This window comes from Pholis gunnellus (assembly GCF_910591455.1).
Source record: "Pholis gunnellus genome assembly, chromosome: 6".
In the NCBI taxonomy this organism is placed as follows: Eukaryota; Metazoa; Chordata; class Actinopteri; order Perciformes; family Pholidae; genus Pholis; species Pholis gunnellus.
This window is the reverse complement of record NC_136532.1, coordinates 14,647,025-14,674,845: the sequence shown is the minus strand read 5'-3', so window position 1 is coordinate 14,674,845 and position 27,821 is coordinate 14,647,025. Positions and strand designations below refer to the sequence as shown.

At 44.2% G+C, this 27,821-nt stretch overlaps 1 protein-coding gene across 1 annotated transcript in view; it reads left to right on the top strand.

Moving 5' to 3' along the window:
* mctp1a (multiple C2 domains, transmembrane 1a) overlaps positions 1 to 24,560 on the top strand; it is a gene marked incomplete at both ends in the record, with an annotated part of 120,836 nt that extends 96,276 nt beyond the window's left edge. Inside the window, 5 exons of the mRNA XM_079161592.1 lie at positions 1,758 to 1,814; positions 16,025 to 16,134; positions 16,905 to 17,014; positions 17,313 to 17,410; positions 24,489 to 24,560. Of these exons, the coding sequence (XP_079017718.1) occupies positions 1,758 to 1,814; positions 16,025 to 16,134; positions 16,905 to 17,014; positions 17,313 to 17,410; positions 24,489 to 24,560 (447 nt within the window). The remainder of the gene's footprint in view (positions 1 to 1,757; positions 1,815 to 16,024; positions 16,135 to 16,904; positions 17,015 to 17,312; positions 17,411 to 24,488) is intronic.
* Between the last annotated feature and the right edge of the window lie 3,261 nt (positions 24,561 to 27,821).

Genomic DNA, 27,821 nt, shown 5'->3' with positions numbered 1-27,821 from the left:
TTTCATTTTACAGCATCACGTCTTTTGACTCGGCTGAGTGAAAGAAGCCCCTCTCTGGCTTTCCTTTGCTGTAGTTGTGAACATATTCCGTATCAATACAGAGATGTTGAGCTGTCAACACTCAAGCTTATTTGTGTCGACACTGATGGAGTCTCAGGGAACTGTGAATGACCGGTTGCTGTACAGTTGGACAGTTACAATGCGGGGTGCCATGCATGCATTGACGCACAACACTTTGCACTCCAGACTCTAAACTATTGATAGAACACACACGCACACACTCACTATTGACTCTACCCTCTCAACTCTGCTGTTCTGAACTCCCCTTTGTTTGTGTGGGAAGCTGCATTTACATAAGAGGCTTATGTCAGCCGCCACATAGTTCCCCCCCTTATTCCAGGGAAAAACAAAAAGGACAAAAGCTATTGTGTTAAGTAATGATTTTTGGATTTCTCCAAACCAGTTTGTGCTGTTCTGGAGGTGGTTAGGGGGTTGTGGTGATGTCGAGGCTGGGCAACGTTCTTTGGGGGGGGGGGGGGGGGTTGGTAGCGCAGCACAACAATGAGAGATGAATACTGAGGTTGACGGCTGTAGGGCTTATCATATGAGTGTTTGTTTATTTAAATTCGGAGCAAACAATGTGACCTTGTGGCTTTGATCTGTGATTGACAGAAAGAGGGAGGATAAGAGATACTGCAGTGATCTGTGGTTTTTGCCTCATTGGCATCAGTCTACACACGTGAAGTTGTGCATGCTCACAAAGATCCCCAAGCACTGTTACATACAATAATCAGTCATAGTATCACTAAACACAGAGGCCCAAGCTGCTCTTGTTGGTTCAGGGCTTTCGATATATGCCAAGACATGTGTTCACTGGCTTGCTTTTCACATACAGATAGAGGTCTGAGCTGTAATGTAAAGGGCTGCATTTTCAGTAAAGCCAATCTCCTACATTTCAATGTCTCTTAATGTTTATGCAAAAACGACATTTATTGAATAGGAAATGGTACCATTGGCATGTACCATTGTTATGTTGTATAGTCAATGTATCTGTATGCGCTGTGTTGTACAGTGTGTATCATTGTATTTGGGGGCTTCAGAGCTACACCAGCTCCAGTTTCATCGGTCGTGGACCACTGAAGCACGTAGTTGCTGTTCTTTGTGACTTGCTCTGTGTGCTGCAGGCTTTCTTCTCTCATGGAGCATCGTTCTGTGAGAGGATGTGAAACGATAGATAGATGAATGTTTAGTGTTAAGACGGCTGGCGGCAGAGGTGAGAGACGAGTGCAGAGGTTAAAGAGGTCGGAAGGGACCAAGCCGAAACAGACGAAGAGTTCTTGGTCTCGTCCCGCTGAATGGAAAAAGATCTGAATGCTTTTGTACAATGCAATTTGAGTGGATGAATAGACTTTAATCCTCAGCCCGTTGGAATTCAAAGCCGGAGCATTTGCTTGCATTGACAGAAGTGTCAACACATTTGAACAACAGAATGTTTCTAAAATTACATTCTAAACATTTCTGAAGCTCGTGATATAATAGCACACACCAATCCAGTAGTTGTGCTGTCTGCATGCTTTCCATACTCATTAGCAACCTCTTGCCAGACATAAGCATAACCAATTAGCTTTAGTGTGCCTCTTCGGCTGTTCTAATGACGTTAACCCTGCGCTGTCTGATGTTTATTTGTTCTATAGCTGTTGCATAAACGTTCATATTTCTCTTTCTTCTTTTTCTCTTTCCTCTGTTGCAACTGTCAGCAAGCAGTGGAGGACCTGCTGGAGGACGAGGATGAGGATTTTGACAAAGATGACAAGGTAATTATCTTGTCTAGGATGCACTCGCACGCACACACACACACACACACACATGCGCATACTCACACTGCCTCAGGAGAGGTTGACACTGCTCCATACACCGGAAACACAAACGGAAGAAAGAAATGACTCTATCTTTCCCTCCATCTCCTCCCCTGTTCAGGTATTTTCACTGCCTGAGGCACAAACACATGTACAAAGATTGTACAACCTTTCAACCCTTTGAAAAGTTTTCTCTGTAGATATACACACAACACATTTCTCACCTTTCCTCTTTGTCGTTTGCTGTGGTCTGTTACTGCAGTTTTGCAGACTATCCATATTTTTTCGCTTCACGTAACACTATGTTGAATTTAAGTTACGCTTGTGCTTCAGCCCCGCTTCCGGAGAACATACACCCACATAAAGTGCTTAGTTAGCTATTTAGGTCCACTCACAGCTCCTTTATGTCCCAGTAAAACAGCATCTGGGCTTGTCCAGACACTATCAGGTAACAACAGGTGGCTGCTTTACTGCCTCCGCTCGTTTACACTGTAGGAACAGCTACTGAAACAAATGCCACTGGATAGGATAAGGTCCCTTGTCAATGTTCCACTTGGGAATGGTAATTGAAATGGTACAGCTCTTTATCCAACTACCGTGTTGTCTGGTTTGGTGCGGTGCACAAATCAATGTGCTGTTTGAGACTCGAGCAGTGTTAAACAAGGACAAAATTATAACTCAACTCACTCACTGTTAAGGAAATTACAAATCTTTTACCGTGAAAAGAGTGAAGTAGCTTTACTGAACAGTAAATCTGAAATGACTTGAGCTGATACTTGATGCCTTACAGCCACATGTCTGCAATATAAAGGTTAGTAGGCTAAGATGTGGTAAATTGCATGGTCTGGTTTGGTGATCTTTGTGGAGGAAAGCTCTGGCTGTTTGCAATGGTAATTGTAAAGGCCTTTGACCAGGCAATTTGATATATGAAAATGATTTTAGCCTGAGGACACTCTGTATGTGGAATTTACTTATGCAACTGCAACCTTGCTACAACTTCGACCGTTTTGAAGGGCCGTAAGTGCAAGCCTGCAACAAAAGGGTTAGAAAAGCCCATTTATAGTGCAGATGGTCAAATAGTCAGTCAGTCAGCCAGGCAGCCAGTTGGGCGATGAGCACACAAAGATACGTGAGCATTACATCCTCTCCCACAGTGATGCAGAACCAAAGTTTCATGGCTGTGAAGTTCCAAGGCTGAAATGTACAGGGGGGGCACTGACTGAAGATATGCACCAGGCAACCTTGAACCTTCCTTTTTTTTTTTTTTTTTTACCCCTTCTTTGCGTCTGTCCTCCATCATTGCATTTCCCACCTCCTCTCAGGGAAAAAAATACAGGCATTTGAAAAGCGGCAGATTATATGAAATACATTTTTGGACTTTCATATTGAAATGAGGTGCAGCAGCCGCTTTTGCGGCCTCCGTCAGATTTGGTGCCAAACTGATTATTCCACATAAGAGGGCCTTGCTCTCTGTGCTCACACAGGGCTGGGATGCTGGATAGCACAGCCACTACAAAGGCTACAATTTACCAACTCTGGCTTCATACATTTTGATCTATTGCTCCCCTCAACTGTTAGCATTTCATTTGAGCTGTAGGGAAGTTGAAAGGGGGGCATTTTTCTTTTTTCTTCGCCTACATGTCTTTGCCCTCCCACTCTCCTTCTACCCTTCCCTTAATCGTCCTCTTCCCTGCCTTTTTTATTTCATGCTCTCTCTCTCTCTCCCCCCTTTGCTCTCTGTCCAACCTGTTTAAGTGCAGAACAAATGCACTTCCAAGGCTTAACAAATTAGTTTTTTACATTGGATATGAGGTCTTTTACATTGGATATGAGGTACAGCTTCAGATTGTATAAGTATGAAGGACGGGTCGAAGGAGGCCTCTTTTATGGCACAGGGCTATAAGGGAGAGAGTGAAGAACAGAGAGAGAGAGAGTAAGTGCGAGAGGAGAGGGAAAAAAAGATTAATAAATATGCCAAGGCCTCATTTTAATTGAACTTGAAGCATATGTTGCAAGTATGTACAATCCGTTCCAGATGTTTACTCCGGCCATGTGCACGGCTCTTCCCAGTGCACCACAAGGCAGCTATTAGCTGGGTAACCTTTGCTCCAGAGGCTAAATGGCGTATTACATGGCCAAAAAGTAGAGCACCTGTTTTTCATTGCATGGAGGACCCCTTGCAGGCTTGTTGCCTTGGATCACCGCATGTGTTTTGACTTAACAGTTTGTTGGGCAGACGTGAAAAGTGTCTTTCTTGTGAGCAAGCACTGATATTAGTCATTTAATCTCAATGAAAGTCCAGTATCTAGACTAATTGATGGGGACGGCTCAGTTGTTAAATCCAAGCAGGAAAGCACATGAAGGGTGAAAGAATGTTAGACACAAACTCATTTTTTTTCTTCCTCTCCCCTCCTCCTCCTCCTCCTCCTCCTCCTCCTCTGTTTGTGTGAGAGTGAGCGCTGACCTTCAACATGGAATGTTGCTTGATTCTTATTGCCTGCACACACATAAAATATGTTAGCAGTATACTGCCCCAGTTTATAACCTCTATTTTCAACTAAACTCATTTTAAACACAGTGGCAAGTTGCAAATGCACTTTTTCTCCTTCAAAGTACATTAGTGATCCAATACATGGATGGAAGACACAAAGCTATAGAAATTGTATACATAAACATAACCTGTATTATATATATTCTGCCTGAAAGGATAATATTTTTTGACACATAAGCTACTTAGCCAACCATTAGGCTTTTGTCACCTTCCTAGTAGCACTTTTATTTAACTGGAAGATGAACAATGGCTCCATTCAAAGTTACAAAGTCAGCCCTGCGACTGAGCAGAATGCACAATTCAAGGGCCCTGGAGCAGCAATTATCACTTCTTAGTTATACCTGTGACTTTCTGCTATGAAGTCAAAATATCTGCCATCTTTTAAATGACATAGACGTGTATTCACATCTAGTATCTCTGACTTTTTGTCACCTTAACCATCCCTACTCCCCAAAAAAAAATGAAGCAAATGCATGTTGTTCTTCCTTTTAATTCTATCTTACTGATTTTAAAAAAAGAAAGAAGAAAAGATGTAACCGCTAGTATTTTTTTATGGACCTTTTCAGTATCTCCCAATGCAGCTTGAAGTTACATTGTGAGATAGAATCCCTATATTTACAAGCTACTGGCTGCAGGGGCTGAAGTGTGCAATGTAGCCTGTGATGTCTCCTCTCACCTGTGGGCTCACTGTCCAGAGCTGGCATGAGGCAATCACCTTAAGGCTTTGCATGGGTGTGAGTGTTTGTGTGCATAAATGGGTTTGTTTCTGTTGTGAGCATCTCACTTAGTGTTTGTGTGCAGCGGCTCAGCTGGGGGGGGTTGGGAGCTGGCTTACTGGAAAAAGAGAGAGAGAGAGAGAGGGAGAGAGAGAGAGAGCGAGGGAGAGAGGGAGAGACAGGCTGAAGGAGTGAGGAGATTACCTTCACACGGTTGACTGGTCACTGAAGCGCTCGTGCTCCGCTCAGCTAGGCTCCACTAGCCTCAGGAGGACCTGACACAGATAAGATACACACTGCAATCATGTCCTGCTCACGGGCTTACTGCTCGGTGCACTCCCTCTCTTTCTCTCTCCATGTCTATCTATATCTCTTACACCTACACACTCACACACACACACACACACACACACCACATGCACCTTCAAAATCTCCCCCGTTTCTTGCTCATTTTCTCCTTCCCTCACTCATGTGCAAAGTTGATTGTAAATATGGAGTTGACCGTTCATTAGCTTCAGCACATTGATCTGTAAAATCTCAATTATAATGAAATGAAAAGTAATTTATTTAGTATTACTTATGGACCAATAGCCCAAGGCATTCTATACCACACCTATATCCAGCAATGAAATCTGTTTTCATTCAAGACTTGAGTCCAACATTAACCTACGTTTATGTTGTTTTTCATAGCTGACCTATTGAGGCACCAGCTGATTATAGTTATGCCATAAGGGATGGAAATACAGTTTTGAATTATAGAGGACTGTTTGACTCATGCACAACTTGCATAACACATGAATGAATACACTTGAAATGGTATTTCCCAACCAGTGGTCCAAAAAGGTTAGAGCAAGTTGGAATGCATGCCAGGTGTCATCAGCGTTATGAGTGCTATTTAGTTTATTATTGATGAGTCCACATTGTATTTAATATTGAGCATACACGATCCTCTGTTTCTTCATCTCTCTTGCCACACAGCCATCTTCCTACACCACAGTATCTCTTTATCTTTGTCACCAGGTGTGCCGAGACCACCTTTTCGCCCTTTACACATATTCCCTGTAGGCATGTTCAGTGCACACACAGTCGTGCACATGTGTGTTTATCAATGGTTGTATAGTAGTATGTAACTCCTGACGAACGGCTTGTATCAGCACACATGTCCAGCTCCCATCCTGCAGGACTCACATCCATTTCATAGAATATCTCTCAACTCCTCTGTTTGTATTTATCTGTGTCTTTCTCTCCCCATCTCTGTCTCAGCTACTGTCTCTTCTTCTACGTATCGTTAAGCAAGTGCCGCTCCAATATAATGTTAAATAAGGCACACACTTTGTCCCAGTGTGAATTAAAAACAGAGCAAGTTTTCTGACTTATCTCCAGATAGCACAAGGAGCTCTGCGGCACCTTCCCAGGCCCCGGCACGCCTCTCTCAGTCCCAGTCGTGGCACTGTGCAGATCGCTCAGATAGCGACGTGGCATAATGTAATTGGACTAAAGAGAGCGCTGGGAATTATATCAATTCTTTGAAAAAAAAAAAAAAGTGTGACTGAAATGTTGTTCTGGGGAGGCTATTGAGCTTGTGATGCACCAGGTTGTCCTCGGGTATCATGGGAGTTTTCAACTGCTGAGGAGAATGGGAACGAGGGGAAGAGAAAAAAGTTTGAATGTCTGTGTTCTTTTCTTCTCGCCGCCTGTGAAGGATGAAAAGCGTCACGCCATAAAAGATGCCTTTGACTTTTCCGCTTCATTTTTCTTCCCATCTCAGTTTTTTTTCCCCTTTCTCGTTCAACAGAGACGCTGGTAGGAATTGCATTTTAATCATGTTTTGCTAATAGAGGGAGGAATGAAAACAAAAAGGAGGGTGAAACAGGCATGGAGGGGTATTGTCTCACTATGCAAAATGCACTGCATTGTTTGTTTGTTTTTCCTCTTTGTCGCACACAAACATCAGGTGGATCATCTCTCTCTATCTCTATTCCCTCCAGATACATATCTCTTGCTTTGTCTTTTGCTTTCACTAGATTCTCCTTCAATCTCTGACTCTTTGCCATCCTCTTAACACTTTTACTTTAACTCTGGCCTTTGTTATTTAAATTAAATGGTGTTGTTTTTGCACTCTGGGTCTTCTTCTGTACTTATGGACAGTCTACCTAAAGGTTCACAGAGTTTACAGGATACTCACCACTGTCATTGTAGAGATTATAGACATAGGTGCTCCTTTGATTACAGCTTTTCTCAAATGGACCTAATAAATTAAAAGCCATATTATTGAACCCAACTATCAAATACAGTTCTTTTTTTTTTTAGGTCTATACAAAGGTGAGTACTAGAAAAACAAAAATCAATTGTGAGTCTCGTCTGCATTGCAAGGCTACATTTGTTTTCAGTGCAGTGTGTTATTCTTAACTTTAGGCTACAGCCTTGTTATATTGGCCAAAACATCAACTTTAAGACCCAGTTGTAAAACATCCACTTTTTTTTCGTTAACCCCTTTCACCCTCATTTCTCTGGGTTGTAAAGAGAAAATGTCATTGTAATCTATCCACAAGGACCCTAAACCAGGCCCCTGGGAGGACAGCCGTGATAAAAACCATATCCTCGAGGATATGTTGGCTTCCTGGCACTTTGAGTGGATACGAGCGATGGTGGTAAGTGGGCATGTGTGTGGGTCTGGCACTGACTCCCGATGGTGTGTGTCGCTGTCTTCCGGTTTCCTATTTAGCTCATCGTCTGTCCGACGGCCTCTGTCTGCCGTCCTGTCGGGGTTTTTGTACCGTACTTGTCACCTGTCCACGTCTCAATCAACACCCACGCACTGCACGTTTGGCCCGCAACCCAAGCTCAAGGCCTCTGCCTGCTCTTAGGTGATGGAGAAGCTAATGGGGCTCCAGCATGGAAGGCTGCCCCCCCCCCCCCCCCCCCCCTCCCCCCGTCCGTCTTTTTGTGTGACTTCCCTGTAGCACTGTAGACCTGCTACCCTGCAAGGTGTTGAGGTGCAAGGGTGTTTTGCTCTGGGGTACTAAAGGGTGATTTTGGGAGTGTTTGGGGTATATTCTGTGCAGTGAGATATATTCTTTGGTGTGTTTTTTTTGTTTTTTTAGCTTCTCTTTTTGTTTTGTTTTTGGACGCACTAATTGCCTTCATCTCACAAATAAGGATTGTTTTCACACCTTATGACCCCTAAGTCACTGACAATAATTACCGAGCATACATATTTTCTAATAACTAATAAAGAATCCTGGTGTGTATACTTGTGTGCATGTGTGTGTGGTTTTGGGGTGATTTGAATGCACTTGTGAGCTCTTTTCCTTAAAAGTTGCTACAGAAACAGCAAAGCTATTTCATATTGCTGGAGCAAATCCCAATGCTCATTATGCCTAATGCAGCAATCTCTACTCCCCCAACTGTTATTGTTCTGAATCACATGCACACAAGCGGCTGAACCAACTGAACTTTTTGACTGATGAACTATGCATCAAAGGATTACGGCGAGCACTCGTTGCACTGTAGGTGAGGAGTTCTTGTGTGCTCTCATCCACTCAAAGTTACTCTCTTCGCAACTCTCACCAAATAGGATGTTGAAGATGGCACACACTCAGCCCTACCAGTCTCTCATTGGACAGAATGTGGAGCACAACGCTTGACAGCATTGTCGTCTGAATTTGAAAGTCAGACATGTAAGAAGGCAGCCGCCACCTTTTCTTTTAACAAAAGTCATAAATCTGTAATGAGCACAGAGGATGCATATTTTATTTACTTTTTTGAAGACGTGATCTCTACACTTCATAGCGATGCACTCTCGCTCTGTCGGGTTTTTTTCTACTTCCAAAACAAAGTTTAAAACCGTGGATGTTACAGCTGTTTCTTTTGCTTGTGTTTCTGAACATGAATATGTAATTAAAGGTACACAAAAGTTAGCAAGAAGCTTTACAGACCTGGGTGATGAATCAGATCTGAAAGTGTAAAACATGATTTAATTGATAAAAACATGTAATATAATGCAGTTAAATATCTTAATTAGTTAAATATAAAATAGACGTCCACCTTACAGAATCAAAAAAGCCTAAATGTGTCTTAACGATAAATGTAATTGCTAACCTAATTACCAAATGTCTGTACCTTTTTTATTATAAGATGTAAAATCCCATTTGTACCTTCATCTTGGTGTATTGTAAAAACAAATTAATCCAGAGGTTAGGTTGCGCAGTAGCATATGTTTTAAGCCAACCCAGACTCAGAGGCAAACCGATAGACAGACAGATGGGGGGTGATGGGCTGGAGCAGCTAAACCAGGCCAGCAAAGGACAAGAGTAATGTTGTCCCATTCATCACACACTGCCAGGCTGGATGCGAGGAAGGACAGGGGAAGGAGAGTGCCGAAACAGGGGAGCAGAGGTGAGGCGAAGTGGGGGAGAATTGGGCAGGCTTGGGGTGCAGGTTGGGCGGGGGTCGGGTGGCGTTCAGCAGGAGGCGAGGAAGGGGAAGCGCAGAAGTTGTGGGGTGGTAGTCAGTTATGCGTGTTCGTGCCTGACCTTGAGTCTGATGGAGTGGCTGGTGTGGTGGAGGTGATGAGAGGCCCCAGGGGGAGTTGGGTAAAGATGATCAGTGGCAAACAACCTCCTGCCACCCGACTCATCAGAGTCACAAACACACACTCGTACCACCAGAAACCTTCCTCTTTAGGATAGGAAGCAGAGGTCAAACTGAAAATAAGTCACCAACACCTCTTTTCTTTTATTCCCTCTTTCCCTCTATCCCCCTCTTTTACGTGTGCGTATATTTATCCTCGCTATGGGACGAGGCTAGGTGAAGAGACTAATTAGTACTAGAGAGCATTGTGCCTGCCTGGTCCACCTTCAGCTGACGGTCTAAACTGGAGTTTGACTTTGGCTTTTGTGGGAGCAACCCTCGGCACACACGGATATTCTCAAAGAAAACTCTGTGTTCATCCTATACGCACAGACATACACGCTCTCCTCACATTTACATTGGACCTATGGGAGTGGGACGCCCCTTCAGATCTTAACGTGGCCTCTGTGTGTGCGAGCCCCCTGATGAGGGCCAGGAGGACGTGCAGCACATCTCAACACCCTAGTTAAACAGATATTTATGTGCTTATGATAAAAAGAGAGGGAGGGAAACAGAGATGTATTCCCCACATTCGCCCATGGATTAGTTGTTGTATGAGATAAATTATTTATTAAAGCTGCTGCTTAAAAAAAAAAAGGGGGGAACATCTGCCTCTTTCATGTGGCGCTGGCGAGGTGCCAGGTTGCATGGTGGCATCTGAGGCCGGTCACAGGGCCTTTTGTCTCGTCTTGTTGTCATTTCCTGACAGAGGGGATCTGTTCTTCTAGGCCACTGGGTTGCCAAGTTTATTTTTTTTCCCCTTTAGGGACTTTCTTAACTCCCAGGGGGTCAAATCTGTGAGTCATCGCTCCCCAGTGGAGCTGGTACTACTTGGAATAGACACAGATGAAACATAGTAGTTTTAGTTTAATCTTTGGCTTACATAATGGGACTGGTTTAGGAGCTGAACTATTTAATTTAAGTGGTCAACATGAGACAGAAAGTGCTCCATGACTGCGTTTGACTTGCTGCCAAAAACTTTACAGAGCAGTTGCTTACATTTTCATGAAAATATGCAAAACAAATGTCTCATTTTGCTGATTAACAATCAGATTATCTTTAATCATGAATTAACTAATAGACTTTTTGAAGCGTTTTGCAATGTACTAACTATAGGCAGTATATTCTTACTTGCTTCATTTTAGAGACAGGACATCTGCCCATTTCACTGTGACTCAGAATATTTACTCCTGTATAGAGCCAAACAAAATAGTACTAGACTGAACTGAATACAACCAGTGAATGCTAATGAGCAAATGAAAGCCTCCTACCAGTGAACAGTGTTGCACTTTCATCAATCGCTAAATTATTGTTATATTCATTTACTTGCTGCAAGTCGACAACAGCAGCCAAATATCTTGTTTATGTGTATAGAATCATGATTGTTCTTGTATCCATGTTAGATTTTTCTCAGAGAGATTGCAACACATCAAGTTTTAAGTACACAGTAGATGCTAATTGTATGCGCTATTTATTATTCTGTCATTCCTAATTCTTGCACAGGCTTTGGAAATTGAATTTGTGTCGCCCCTAAAGCATTCCTCAACTTGCTCAACTTTTCAATGTTTTTTTCTTTTTTCCTGGGGTGGAAATGGGAGGGATGCCGCCTCCCTCTGCAGTTACAAAATCAACAAGAACGCTTTCAGATGCCCTCTGGGAGCCACATATTAGCATCTTGTCACGTTTTATATGACATTTCAATTTTTACTGTGCTGCCGAGTGAGCGAGGCAAAAAGAAAAACAAAGAAAAACAGGTGCAATTTTAGCACAGCGGCAATGAGCAGCAGCCACTGGTGGTTCAGACTCATTTCGTGGCGTGATGGGATGTATGGTGCTGCATTATAACGGTTAGGTTTATCATTTTTATGTTGTAACCCAGCAGGGAGAACACTGTGATCGGAGGTTAAAACAGTCTCAAATGTCTCTCTCTATTTCCACCCAATAGATATAGGACAGATATTTGAGTCCATCGTAATAAGCTAAGTCCTCAGTGACCTCTCTCTTGTTTAGCTCTAGGCCTTGGGTCAGTGAAGAACAAACTGTCTTTGTAAAAGTTTACAACTGCTCTTTTTGCACTTTTGCATATAGATGTACTCTGGCATGATGCTATCTCCCTGAAAGAGAAATGGAGCAGTCGAGTACACAGAGGCAGTGAGCGTCTTTCCTTTGTTAAATATTTAATCAAGTGTTTCAAGGAGTTTACCACATTTGTTTACCACAATTTACCAGCAAGTGCAATGTGGTTTGCCTGACTGGGCTGTTTATATATATATATGTGTGTGTGTGTGTGTGTGTGTGTGTGTGTGTCCCGGCCTCTCTCTGGTGTCACTGAGGGTTGTTTCTCCTTAACGCATGCAAACAGCTCGCATCACTTTAACGAGCCTTCCCGCCTCTGTCTTTGCTGATAGGAGCACTCCCATGATGCAGCCTGCTCCACACACTTGCACACAGGGTGGCTTAATGCTGAACTGATGGGTGCTTGGCTGAGAATTCATGTCACACTCCACAGATCCAAACAATGATGCAAACTTTGGACATAACCACAAACGATACACTTCTATGCCAACAAAGGACACCAACTCAATAAATATTTCTGCTCCCAGCCTGATTAGAGTTAATTGATGTCAAGATTTCTTCTGCACGTAGAAACATTTCACTCAAGGAATAAACAAAATGTCTTAATGGAGTTTCTTATTTAACTCCATTCAAGTATGGAGCTCTGACTTTACCCTAAACTCACATTATATTTGCTATACAATGTATTATAAAACAAATGCTTTTCAGAATGAGCGAGACACCATCACACAGGTAAAGACACAAATAATTAATATTAATGACTGAAGTGTGTAAAGGCCTGAATATTAATTTCTGTTAATATTATATAGGTACTCTAGAGTATGCATTCTGGGGACGCAAATTACTGATGTAAATGAGCAAATCAGTAGAGTACTGATGGTCATGGACATTTAGAAATGTATTAAAGCAGTATACAGTATATTCTCTTATTTTAATTTGTCAACCCACACCTGGGGGTGCTAACATCCATTCAGTTTTTTTATATTACACATAAATTAGCACATAAATTGTTTTTGTTTAATCTTATGCCTCTCTACTATATATGCGATCATTTTGCATATAGTTTTTGTTTAATGTAGTTTTGGCAGAAAGACCTTTTAGGATTATTTTCAGAATCGGATACGCTTCATTCCTTAAGTGCAGTTCATCACATTGCACATAATTGTAAATGGACTGTAATATACTTCATATACAGATAAACATATGTGCACCTGACCGATGAGTATACATCAGTCCTGTCTTACAGGAGATGAATGCTCTTGTCAGCCGACTGCAATGACAGTTTGTAGTAGACAAACAGAACTGGCAGTTACTCTAACATATCAGCGAAACGCATTGCAGATTAACCTAAAGTAGCAGTCTATTAAAATGCATGAAGATAAACTCATTAGGCAAGCTTATTACACTATCTGTCGGAATGATTCAAGCCATGCAGCAGCATCCTTCAGAACACTCTTGTCAGGGGTGCTGGGATTTGTAGCATACTTTGAGCATTAACACGACTTGCAACTATAGCCAAGTCAAAGCGCGAGGCCTTGCAGATTTAATTTTATTAGCCGTGCCTTCAGGTCTCCAAACAAACCTCCTTAGTCTTCCTGACAGACACGGGAAGAGGCAGATGGGAATGCAGGCCCCGAGTCTCCTGCACAGACCCTGCTCATCCTCCTGAGTGACACTAGAAACTAGTCAGAACTGGAAGACCATGTGAGCTGGTGGTTGACACCCATGCACAAACGTTCCTCACAAAACCACAGAAAGCGTGACAAGACTGCCTTAGAGAGCTCACCTCCCTGATTCAAAGATTTCACAGTTTTTTGTCAAACATGTAAGTCAACAAAAAAGCTTCTTTGACCTTGACTGATGTGTGAATGCAATGTCTCTCTCATCTTTCTGTGTCACTTCCCTTTCTATCAGTGATGACATTGCGATCTAAAACAAACTTGCTCAGTAGAGAAAGAAACTGCTTTTAGAAGTCAAGAGCCCTCATCCTATAATCTTTGTCAGGATATAATGTTTGTAGAGTCACACAGCAAGACCAGGTGTGCAGATCAACCTTATCTAATAGCTGTAGGGTGTGTGTGTGTGTGTGTGTGTGTGTGTGCGTGCATGCATATTAGGTTCCATTATAAGAACAGGTTGCCTGGCTCCATATGTGCGCAGTGTGCAGGGAAGCTGGGAAAACAAGGTTCTCCGTGGCCCTCTGTGTTATTGCTACCTCCCGCCTCCCCGAGCCGTGTTTGAAGACAGGAAATACGAGTCAGACCGCAGTCCGAGGTGCATGTGGCAATGGTTTATACTCCGATGACCTCTGACCTATCCTCTCCACCCCCGCCCGCTCTCTCACACCACTCCCTTGGCCCCCAAACCCACTCCCGAAAATAAAACGACCTGACCGGGCCCAGCCTGGCTCGGCTCGGCCTAACCCAGCCCAGCACAATAGACCCTGCATTCTGAGCGAGCAATGAAAAACAGATGGACTCTGAAGAAAGGACTGAGAAGAGGAGGAGAGAGGGGAAGAAAGAAGGGGAGTCTTGTAAAATATTTGCGAAGAAAAATAACCCAGGGACGCTGTCTAATTATATCTATTTGTCTTGTGTGGTTTTGCCGGGGAGGCCATGTGGTCTCCCTGACTGCTCCATGGTTCATTTTTCACATTATCTGATCCTGGATGGAGAATAAAAAGAAGAGGGTGGGTTTCGGGGCTTGGAGGGTGTTTTGGGTCTCAATGGGATGGTTGTGGTGAGGTGGGGGGGGGGTCTGGCCTCAAGGAGCGAAATGTGGTAAAGGCTTCTGGGGTCCTGGAGGTTTCATGTCTTTGACTACTTTACTGTCTTCTTTGTGTATAATGAGGAGGATTACTCTGAGTTTTACCTCTCTAATCTAACAATGGCCATCCATCTTCATCATTACACAGCCATTGCAGTTTCTCTCTCATAGAGAAACGTTTGGTGGCCATGTAGGGTTGCGCCATAATCTTTCGGTTTCTCTTGAACTTTTCTACCCCTTTTTTTGTCGATTAATTAACTTAAATTCTTCGAACAGCTGTGCGATATCCTTATTTTCCCAGCTTTATGAAATCCAGATTATTTCTTATGTGAACTACGAAGGATTCTTTTTATTTGCAAGTGTAACAAATACTCAATAGTTGAAAAGTGCACATTTATTCAACCACTGAGAAAATACCAGCAACCTCCACCCTCCCCCTAATAAAACAAAACATATTGTCACTATACCAGCAACTTTTCTTGAGTTGTCCACTTGCTGATGTGGTAACATACTGGACCTGGATGATCTGATAATATAAGTCTGCCATATTACAAACTGCCCACCCGTACAAGTACCACTGGACGCTCTTGTAACTCTTCTGACAATAGACAGTCCTCCTCTTCTCTTTATGTGCTCCCTTTTGTCTTCCAAGCATGCCCACCAATCACATCCAGCCACAACCAGTCTGCGTGTTCATGTCCTCACTCAGCCAACGGCTCTCGATCACTCTCCGTCACCTCATTCTGTCCAGATCCATCCTGTCCCTTTGCTGTCACTCAGTCAGTGGGCAGCTCGTTGACTGTTGCATGACTTCTTCACTTCTTCACTTTGTTTCAGTATGAGGGGATTGCAGATCTTAGATTGTCTGACTAGTTTGTGGTTTCTCCCCCCACTCCTTGCAGTATATTCTCAAGTTCTCAACCATCAAAAAGTTGAAAAGGAGGAGCTCTTCATGGTGACGGCGTTTAATAAGGATATTAATGATGTCACGGCTGGTGACATCATCACAGTGTGCCAGCCAGCAGAACAAAAGAGGGCTCTGCCCGGTCTTCCTAGCTGTCTTGGCAGCAGAAAGAGAGAGAGAGAGAGAGCGCCCAAAGATTGATGTATCCATTCGGCTTTCACTTTAATTCTGCCTCTCTATTCACATATTCAAATTTTCCCATGTGAGCATTTTTGATTTGTTCTGCCGACTTTGTATCTCTATTAAAGCACTCCGTCAGTTCGTGCAGGATATCCGGTGATTTGGCTCCCCACCCCAAATCTTTGACGCTATTTAAAATGTATTGTTTTCACAAAGATGCCTGTGCCCAGCCTCTGTTGTCTCTCTCCTCTTTCTCTCTGCTCCCCTCTCTTCACTGTCTCTTCCTCCCTCACCCTTGCTTTCTTTCTCCCTCTCGCCTACATCTCTATCTGTCCTCTTACAGGACTCGGAGAGAAAGGGCTTCATGAACAAGCTTTATGCCATTCAGGACGTGTGCATCAGTGTGCAGAATGCACTGGATGAAGTGGCCTCCTATGGCGAGAGGATAAAGAAGTGAGTCGTAAGCCCGCTCCTCGGCACCGGGCCCGCTCCGCTCAGCTCCGCATGTCCCAGTGTTTTTTCTGCAATGCCAGGTTGCCCCGCTTCCCCTTGCCAGCCTAACCGAGTATAACTCAGTTCTGCTCTCAGGAAACGCTGCCAGCGTGACACCCAGCCCCGAGAGACAAACACACAGGCTGTCTGTCTTTGTGTCTATCACATCTCACTTAACCCTGCATGACCTCTTAACTGAATCATGTACATACTATTAAACACATCACTCCACATGCACACACACACACACACACACGCAAAACCATTCATTCACTGTACACTCCTACATACACAGGTGCTCCTATTTTTGAATAGACACATACATAGCAAAGGGATTTTAGTTTTGATTAAAATCCGTAATAAAAAAAGAGTTAGGCTGCAGGTTACTCCCTTTGGTTATATTTAAAAGCATTTCAAATCAAGCTGTCACATTTGTGACCTGTGCTTTTGTAAAGTTGAGAGCATTTTACTGATTAGATAGAGTGACTTGTATTGCGGTATGGCCCATTTCTACCCTGCAATGCTGACCTGCAAGACTTCGGGGTGAAGTTATTTCCCTCTGCACAGTTCCAGTGAATGTGATGAATTTGCTGTGCAGGGGCATCCAGATCACCTTGTTTGGGTTGAAAAGAAATCAAATGCCCTCCCCGACTCCCCTCTACTCTTTCTCGGCGTGTTTGGCTGGACTGAGCTTTGCCACGTCTCCTAATTTCTTTCTCCTCTCTTTTCAGCACATTCAACTGGACTGTGCCTTTCTTAAGCTGGCTGGCCATTGTGGCTTTCGGAGGAGCCACCATCATCATCTACTATATCCCTCTACGATACATTGTGCTAGCCTGGGGTGAGCTAATGTCAAAACAATTTGTACTGTTTATTTGTATTTCCATGTACTGGAAGTGTAAAGGTAAAGAACAGTAGCGAAGTAAACCTCTGGCAGAGCAATGCAATTTCTATGTTTCATGCTGCTTTTAATGGTTTGTATTGGGGGGGGGGGGGACAATTAGTAAATGTGATGCATATTTTCAGTACAACCACAAAAAATGAGTTAAGAAGTTGTTCAACATGCAAGTGTGTGCTGATGTCCACCTCTCTTTTCCATCTCTTCCCTACTTGCCCCCACCATTTTTCTCTCTCTACAGGGGTGAATAAATTCACCAAGAAGCTGCGAGACCCTTACACTATTGATAACAACGAGCTGCTCGACTTTTTGTCCAGAGTGCCCTCAGATGTACAAGTGGTGGGTGAACTTTCCAATTTCATCTGTGTCTCATCTCTGATATCTTTTTGACAAGACATCTGTCAGTCCCAGACATGGGCAAGGGTTAGAGCTCCTTTTATTATCTCCTCCGTCTAACTCTGTCTCCTTTCTTTATTTTTCCTCCTCTCAGCCGTTGGCGCCTCACTGTTGTACTTTTCATGTAGGGTGAACTGACTATCCATTGTTTAAGCCATGCAGACATCTAATCTAATTGTTTCAAAGTCGTTCCTGTGTTTTCCTATTAATAGCTTCCTAGTCTAATTCAATTTCCACATACATAGCTGGAGCTGTGTAATAAGATAACGAGGTTAAGTGAGTTTAGTGCCCAGCATATAACTAGGTTGATTGACTCCATACACATACACTCACACACAATTACAGTTAGCTGTTGTTTCCCAGCTATGCTAGTAATTGGAACAGAGTGTAAACCAACAGTTAACCAGCCCCATGCGGTTTTGCTTCTACATTAACCGTGAGATCAGATTAACTTTGTGGCTGAAGACTACAGATGCTTCGTTAGGGAAAATATAGGTGTGTAGGCGTGTGTGTAGTTTGTGTGTGTGTGTTAACAGTAACGTGCTGTGCTGCTCAGGACAAAGTGCAGTTTAAACTGCAATTAAGCGGCAGCTTGTGAAAGTCGTTGTGTTATCCAGCACCGATGGTGTCCGCTGTGGCCGTTAAGCCCCGCTGTGCTGAGTTCACTACGCACGCACATGAACGCACACTTAAACGCACATGCGGGCTAAAGCTGACCCGGGGCCTCTGATACGACCAATCCCCTGCCACATCAGCGCTGACACACTTCCTCTTTGATCGCTTGTTGCCGCAACTTCTTTCATCTTTACAGGGTCATAATCCTTGCTCCCCTACACACCCCCGCTAACCCCCCGTGCTCTCCCCCTTTCGGCCCCCGTGCAGTTTTACGGCTCCATAGTTTACTGAGGCCTGCTGCAGCAGTAGGCACAAGGCAGGTAGCCACAGGCTTAAATGAGCCTAAGCTGTCCCCTCTGGTGAAGTGCAGCCACCTTACACACCTGGAGACAGGGGGGAGCGGAGCAGTGAAGGGGCCCAGGCCCGGCAGGTATGAGGCCTTTACAAGGCCCCTAATGAGGGCCTGCTGGCTAGGGAAGGTGGGGGCAGACATGCTGCTCTGGTCTGGTGCCCGTGCTGCTGGAGTTGTGCCTACTGTATAAGTTATACTGTAAGTGCTACTGTAACAGTTATTGCTGCAGTTGTCGGAAAGGTAATTGTTGCCAGGTTTCACTGACAGTTCGTAGGCTTACCAAGTAACGAGGGAAAGACCAAGGGAGAGGGGTAAGAATAGATTTGAGGGAGAAAGGATGAGGATGGAAATGGAGAAACGGGGGGAGGAATTAGGACAGGAAGTACGAGTAGAGTAGATTGAATATTGGAGATGACTCGTTTGATTATTTAAAGCAGGGTAGCCTTGTTGGTATCGATAACATAAGGTCAATGAAATTTAGATTCACTGCTCAGTCAGCTGATGAAGAACTGAGACCTGCACTGATCACTTTCTCACTGAATCCAAAGGTTAATTATCTGCGACGACACCCCGCTCGGCGGTCGTTGGCTAAAAACAGAGCAGAACGTTCTGCTCTGCGACGCATCCCTTCAGCTGCCTGCGGTGTTGGGTTCACCTCATTGCCTGCCCCCACCTTACTGGGTCAAAGCCGCCTGTGGGGATCAAGCCCTTTAGGCTCTTGGATGATGCAGAGAGATGCTGGGGTCCAAATGGAGCGTCCCCTCCACCGGCACGTGTCCATAGCACCCACTGGCATTGGTGCTGGGGCCCACTATGCCTGATTCTCTGGATGACTAATGAAGTGCTATTTCAGGGACCCGGTGTGACCTAGCGCACATCCATAATCACACAAACACACACACACACACACGCTCTCCCAGTAGTAGTGCATGTGAGGCGGGCTCGGGGTGTTTCAATGCAGTGTTCCGCATCATTTAGAGGTGCTTCAGTGCAGCCAGAACTGATGAGGTCCTAATGACTTTATATATAAAGGGCATCCACACTGGGCCACAGTCCATCATAACGTATGTCGCTGAACAGCACCACCACAGTAACTGTGGTGCAGCTTTAGGACTCTCATAGTTTTCTCATCTTTCATTTCTCTTTAATAGTGTACATAAAAGAAACTTTTAGCATTTAACAATACCAACTTCTCATTGGTTGTACAGTTAGCGGAAAGTACGTTAGTCTTGCAAACCAAGCTCTTTAGATCAATGACACTGGGCCCCTAACAACTCTGTCAAACACCCTTTAAAAACTAAACTCTCAGTGGTGCATGGGAGCTGCAACAGGCAGAGTTGCCTTTTTTACCACCTGAACAGTTTACTTAAATCATTATGTCCCTGTGAGCAGCAATGTTAAAGGCCGGCATGGTATGTAGTGCATGTCTGCGTGAGAGACTCACTGTCCCTCCCTGGGTAACAGTTTCTTGTAGCTGGTTTGGCTCTTTTACCAGCGTTAGCTATCGTTACGGTCATTATCAGGGAATCCTTCATGTCCTCTTAAACGAGGCAAAACTGAGCACCTTTATAGCGCTGAGTATTCCCTACCTGGCGTTTGGGAGGTGTCAGTGCACTAGTATGTTTTACGACACCATTAGCCATGTGAGCTAGGGAGTGCGTAAGTAAGGCCAAGGCAATTAGCATGCCAAGTGGCCCTTTATGGTGTATGGGAGCTGGATCAAACCCCCAGTACAAAAATAAGCATGAATTCCAATTTAGCGCCTAATGAGCAGTGGGGAGTCAGGTTAATATTTTTAGAAAACATTTATGTTGGGGATGAAACCTCATTGGACATGAGGGTCAAAGGCAGGATAGTTAAGGGGTTGAAACGTTGCCAGATGCCATCACTTACATCTACCAGAGGTCTCTCTCTCCTCCGCTGTGTCCTTCCCCACTTTTGTGACAAATTTAAACATTTCCCTGCAAGTGGCCTCTTAGTCACTATTCAGTATGTGTCGCGCCGCAGCAGCTAATAGGCAAAACTTTCTTTACTTAGTAGTTTTTTTTTGCTCACTGATTTATGTCACCTTGACATGCCTTTTCTTTCCCAGCAATAGACGCAAGTGCTGAATCCTCCGATGTGCAGATGTGTGAACTACACACAATAGTGTTTCCCTGGAAACATTTAATAACCCTTATGCTCCATTAGGCGTCACATGAGATGAAACCCGCTGAGTTTTGTGCTCTGTGGAAAGGACTGGAAAACAGAATAACATAGTATCATTAAAATGTTGCTCCCTTGCCTTTCTTGACTTGAGTTATTTACTCGCCTATTTGCCTTTTTTTTTTTTTTGGCTCACTGTCACCCACCTTGGTTTTGCCTCGCCTGTCTGCCCACACTGGCATCATCAAAACACAGTCAAAGGTTCAGTGTAAGAGGGAAAAAGAGAATGAGAGACAGTGAGAGAGGGAGAGAGGAGCAGGTCCCGGGATGCTTTGTGGGTAACACCGTTAAACGAAGCACGGTACACGGCGCCCCTTCAGCAGAGCACACTTCAAAGCCTGTTTTGCACTTGTACTGTCAACATTTGCGAGAGGAGAGGAGAGGAGCGAGGGTGGAGCAGCCTTTTGAGCAGCGCTGGGTCTTTACCCACTGCCTCTCCTGTCGATGTTCCCTTTAAGCTCCCCACTCGCTCTACCAAATTGCTTATGTGCTCTCCGCATTACCACACTTTTTTTTTTACTTTCACCCAATTCCGGTTTCTTTTATTTTGCTAACGTCCCACTTTCTCCTCGCCTACTCTGCCTTTTCTTCTCTTCTTGCCTCTTTTTAACTAGCTCTTGTTGTCTGCATGGGTTTGTGTGCTTCTGTGTGCGTGTGTTATTAGGTGAGGTGAGCGGGGGAGCCAAGGGTATAGCGTCAGGCAGGCCTGTCACCTGTAAGGTGCAATTGAACCTGTGACGCATGAGCTCCATTTCTCTTGGCTGGCAGCTCTTCACAGAGAAAACTCTTGTTTGATTGAGATATTGTTTTTTTTTCCTGCACCCTTTGTTTTTGTCGATCCCCTTCGCTACTCTTCATGAGAAACAAAACCCTACTTTCTACTGACATGCAAACTTTTCTTTGTTTTTTTCCGGCGCTCACAAATAGTTTTGTTTGGACAGGAATGTCAACGCGCAGAATTAAATCGCTGTGTTCCTTTTTGCTGCTGTAGGCGTTTGGCCGTGTAATGGGACCACTAACAGCCAGTGATCCCGCACAATACCTGTCCTACTTTTGGAATCCGTGGTAGACGGCTTAACGCTCGCAGCCGACGATGAGTGAGAATGAGTTGCATATGGGTACAGATTGTTCTTGTGAATTTGCTTGCAGTTATTTAATATTAACAGACATGTCCCTTGAACTGCGATACATGCGTATGTGCTGTTACTCTTTCACTCATGAGTGAATTCAATCATTCAACCATTCACTCACTTTTCCATCCATTGTCACCACTGTCATTGAACAGTTAATGTTGGCACCGTGCCAGGACTGTCATGGTCCCCTAACCGAACTACAACTGCACACACCTACACACACACACACACACACACACACACACACACACACACACACACACACACACACACACACACACACACACACACACACACACACACACACACACACACACACACAGATGGGGCCATATAAACCCTCTCTGTCCCCTGGGTTTTTGCTCCGTTGTCTGCTTTAGTTGGCAGGGCTATAAAAGGATCCACACCCACATGAGAACAGTATCTGTCATCACCCGAGTGTCCAAAGTTCTCCCTCTGTCTCACCCAGTCTCTTCTTCTTCTTCTTCATTGTTTTCTCTCCTGTTTCCTTTGTTGGTTTGTCCCGCTCTCTGCCCCTCGTCTTTCTTTCTATTTCTGACCCGTCTTTATCTCGCTTCCCATCATTACTTTCTTCCCTTGTGTTCTCCACCTGGCCTATTTCCTTGTTGTCCTCTAGACTTACCTCATAGTCTCTCGTCTTTCTCACTGTGTCTAACTAAGCGGCTCTATTTGTACAGCTGTTTAGTAGGATGTCCGGATCTGTATCAGTGAAGTCTGGCTGCCTAGTGAGGCGTAGAGAGCAACACATGCTGGCCTAACCACTCTGGAAGCACCTTAACGAGACATTGGTGACCACCGCTGTGAGACAGAGGAACTGAAATACCCCACTGTACCGTGTGTGTGTGTGTGTGTGTGTGTGTGTGTGTGTGTGTGTGTGTGTGTGTGTGTGTGTGGATGGATGTCTATGGGATTTTAATAATATAGTGGCAGGGTGATGTGGGAGGTGTGTGTGTGTGCATTCTCGTTGCTGGTATCCGTATGCATGTGTCTTCATTGGTAAGCACACACGCGCCTGCTTGCATCTCAGATTTGTACAGTGCAGGGAGAGGATACTGGAAGGCGCCATTGAAGCGACAGTGGGAACCAGTAGAAGATGGATGATAAAGGCTCGTTCCCAGCCAGTGCTGAGAGACGCTGCTGTTCTCGTCCACAGCAGACAGACCCACCATGAGACAGAACAGAGAAACCATATTGACGTCAGTTTGTTGTCTGCCTGGAGAATCAGAGAGAGTGTCAGTCAGTCAGTCAGTCAGACAGGCAGAGTAGCCTACAGTACAGCAGCCAAGGAAAGATCCCACAGATGATACTGGCTCTTTGGTGCTGTGACTGTTAAGTCTTGTTTTTTTTTTTTCTCTATTAGTATTCTGATTCAGTGGCTAGTGCTTGTCAGTGTCTTGAATCTGTCTAGGCTTGCGACTGTATTTGTGTGTGCATGCACACACATCTGAAATTGAGACTGCCAGAGTGACAGTCTCTGGTTGCTGCGGCTCAGCCACTGTGATGCTGTTACGTCTGAGTGTCCATCACTTAAGAGCAGCTTCTTTCTAAGCTCTGCTCGCCATCTTTGCAAAGCGTCACATGAAGTGAGAGTTACTTCCCTTTGGGAGAAGTAGGTGACACTCCCTCAGTGATAATGCACAGCCTATTCTGAAGTGATTGTGATTACATTTCTTTTTAGTGACACAATAGTGATACAAAAGAAGTCAATTTCTTGTTGTTTTTTTAACAGACACAAAGTTACCGCCAGGTAGGGTCACATTGGATGTAGACATGCAGCAAATCCATGAGTTTTGGTCTTATCCTCAAAGTAACAAAATGATGAAGTGATGACATTTTGGACAGACATGGATGTAAACTGCAGCATGACTGTTTAGCGAGGCGTTAATTCTAGTTGTACCATGAATGATGACGAAAAAAAAGGTTTATCTCTCTGGCCAGTAGATAGTCTACATTTTCTAATGAACATTTTGGGTTTTTGTCTGAGAAGACAGGCTTTTTCTTCAACAGCACATGAACATAGGGTCAACACTTTTGTCCCTAATTGCACGTTTAGCCATATAAAGCCTCTGAGATATAGCGCAGTATACATCAAGCTCCATGTGATCAGCAATGCTTTGATACTGTAGTAACTAAAACCCCCAGCTAAGCTCTGGTTTTATAAGGGTTACAAGTGTCTTTTCTGACTTCTGACTCCTTCCCATCGCCTCTGCCCTTTCTCTCCGAACCATCTTGCAATACTGTGATGACTCTGTTGTCTCTCCAAGCTTTCCCATGAGTCCTTTCCCTGTTCTCTGTTTGTTTGTATGATCCCTCCCCTTAGGCCACTGTCCCACATCTGTGGAAGTGTGTGTACGTGTATATTTCTGTGCGTGCGTTTGCAAGCATGAATGTATTTGGAGCTTTGAACAGTGTACATGGTTTGTGTTTGTGTGTGAGTGTGTGCATCTGTGTGTGTCTAAATATAAGTGTGTGTGTGTGTGTGTGTGTGTGTGTGTGTGTGTGTGTGTTTTGTAATCAGTGTGTAATCCCTTCCCTGAGGCCACTGTTCCACACAGCTGGACTCAGAGAGCCTCTGGAGGGTTTCTGTGCTATTCAAGCATCCTTTGCTCTTTCCACCTGACCGGGTGGTGTGTGCGTGTGTGTGTGTGTGTGTGTGTGTGTGTGTGTGTGTGTGCATTTGTGTGTGTTTTAACAGGTGCAGTACCGAGAGCTGAAACTGGATCCCAATCCCAGTCCAAATAAAAGGAAGAAAAACAACCCCGGGTAGATGACTGTGTCCGCCCACCAACTCTTCTCTTCTTTACTTTCCTCCTTGTGGTCTATTACTGGACTCTGAGGAGCAGAGGAAGACGGCTCATGACCAGCTCGGCTCAGCTATCCTTCTCTTTTTTTCCTTTCCAATTTTCTTTTCTTAAAGCTTTTTTTCTGTCTTAAATTGCTCATGACGTACAGTACAGTTTCCTGAAGTGTAATTTTTGTATAAAAAAGAAAAAAGACGAGTACAAGAAACATTCTTATCACCATTAAGCTTTTGATTGATTTTAAAGGCGAGTGGGAAGGATGGATGGAATGACCTTTTCCTCAGCCTCTCCTTTCTCCTCTCCATCACTCTGACAGTTCGGAGGACTTTGTCCATCTGCTTGCCACAAGTGTCACACGATGAGGAAAACAAGTTTTAACATTTATACTCGGTCCCAAAAATGACATTTTCAGTGCAATCCATGTTTATCAAAATACAAGCCTTATACCAACATTCTGCATTATCACTCTGCAGTAGACTTTCAAGTCTTTTTTAGAGCATATTGTAGTTATCAAATGGTTTTGGTAATATGTTCATATTTTCTAATTGTTTTTGTACTGAAGTATCTTTTGTGTTATTCCTCTCTTGGATGTGATAATGATGTTATGTTCACTGGCAGTAATTTGTATTGTTTCCACTTAACTCAGCCAGCCAAGTTGATTAGCAATTATGGTAGTAGCCCCCAGATATGTCCTTCTACACAAACACAAACCTGGACCAACAGGCTGAAGGCTTGTGGTCGTATCTGTCCGTGCTTTGATGCAATGGCCAAAAAAAAACATCAATCCACACTAGACAGTGGTATTAGTTTAAAGTACAGTGAGACTGTTCTTCTTAAAAGAGATTGTGATTACATAATCATAATTAAATAATGCCCGTAGGCAAAAAAAGACAGTTTGCATTTTTAACACAAACATTTATCACCACTAAATGTCCAGATAATTTAGTAGCAGCTTCGTTTAACCCCTTCAAAACGTGTCAAAGTCCCCTGTCAGTCAATCAGTGCGACGCCGTCTCTGTCTGTCGGATGACGCAGCAGACTGGGCCTTCTGCTGTCGCGGTGTTAATACAGATGTCACCCAGTCTATGCATGAGTGTCGCCAGGCATGCAGGCCTTTAGGCAGCCACAGACCTAATCTTGTTTGAAAGGCTGGTCTCCTTTCCTCTCATCTCCCTGTGTGTTTGCCTCAGCGCCCACACAAGAAAGCATTCACACACACACATGCACACACACACATACATGCATGCATGCATGCAGACACAACAACAACAAAAAAATCCTCTCTCGTGAATATGCTTCTTTCAGAGATTTCGCGTACACATACTGTACCTACTTGCTCGCAGATGAAAGCATAACATCCCATTTGAGCAGGCACATTCTCTCCCTCTCAGGCACACACAAACACACACACACACACACAAACACACACAAACATGCTCTCTGTGCTGTTGTGCCCCAGGCTGGCCGCCCTCTCCATCTGCCCCACCTCCTGTGCCCACAGCACAACTTTGATCCGTCTTTCCAGAGACAGAGGCGTGTGTATGTGAACCGTATATGTAAGAGTGTTTGCGTATACACGTTTATGGAATCAAAGACGCGTTGCTTTTCTCAGCGTCGGTGTGTGTTACAATTGGATCTCCCCTCCAGCTGTAGACTGATGCGTAGATTCAGTCGTGTGTGTGTCAGCCTGTAAAGGCTTGCGTGCGGTGTGCTGCAGCAGAAGTGCCAGCTGTTACTTGGTGTGGCGTTTGCTGGTGTTGGCGGCCGTCAGCTAGATGAGCAGCAAGTCGCTGTGTGACAAGACAAGGCTCTGAGGGGACCTCGGCCTGAGATGTCAGGGATGTGTGTGTTATGCTATTTCAGATCCCCTTTCCCATCATGCTTCTCTTCGTTTGCTCTCTCTGCGGTTCCCTCATTCGTCAGTGAGCGGGGTTGCGACCCTGTCTGAAGGGACGGTCTCCTGGGCTTCTTGCTGAGCATCTGTTGAAAGATCACTGCCCAGGCTACTTTTGAGGAGGTCTCCTCTCATCCTACTGATCCCTGCCTCCATCTTTCCCCCCCTTCTGCATCTTTTTGTTCCTCCCCCCCTTTGTCTATCTGGTCGTCTGTCTCCCCGCCACGAGAACTCTCGTCTGCCATTTCGTCACCCTCTCTTCCCCTGACTGTCTCCTTGCCATCGCCTGTACCCTCTCTCTCTTTACCTTTCCCTCCCTCCCTCTTTACCCATCCATCTCCATGCTTAAATATCAACAGGCTTGCATCCGTCACTCCAGAGAGCCATTGATTTTGTTTTGTTGTTTTGAGGAATCCACTTGAAAGACAATAACAGACTGTCCCCTAAGAGCAGCGTTGCAGACTGATTATAGCCTCCTCAACAAACACACTCTGTGGCTCGTGAAGGATGGCTTTTTATAATGCCTGAAGGGACTGTTTGAATACCTGATATGTACTGTATGTGTCTAGTACTGTATGTCGTTATTTTACAGAAAATTGTGGTGACTATTGTGTGGTATTGCATTCAAATACCGTTTTATTTTTTGTCATATATTATTGGATTTCGGCTTTGTTTGCAAGCAAACCAAAGTGTTTTTATTTTGTATGATGTAGAGAAAATAAATTATATAAAAGGAATGTATCGGCTGTAAAGGGGAAAAAAAAGCACTTTTATTTGCACCAAGTTGAAATGAGACTATTTATTTTTTAAATAATACTGTACATAGCTATCTACTTAATTTATGTTTGTATTTTATACAGTATGCCTGTTGATGGTCTGGTGATAATGTTGTAAAGTAGGTGTACGCCTGCCTCATTTTCTAAGATCTGTCTTTTTCTGCCTGCAACGTTGCCTGCCAGTGTGACATCATCTTCATGTGCCCAGTTCTTGTCCAATGACATTTCAGGATGTGAATAAGGAGCCGAGACATAAATTGGTCAGGAGGGGTAAAAGAAGATACGATGTATATTTCCGGTTTGAGAAGTGAAATGCATCTGATGTATGTTGCTTATTTTGAAAGATAAAATGAGAAAACAAACACGAGATTAAATATTTTTTAGCATCTTTGGAGTGTCTGGATTATTGCAAAATTAGTTTTCAGCTTCAACAATCTCGTTCCTGAGTCCCCCCCCCCCCTCACCTCTGTTGCTCCATCGAACGCTCCACCCTCCCCAACAAGCAGGCTTAAAACCGCTCATTCCTCACTGCTGTCTGTGACCCTGAGTGCTCATCA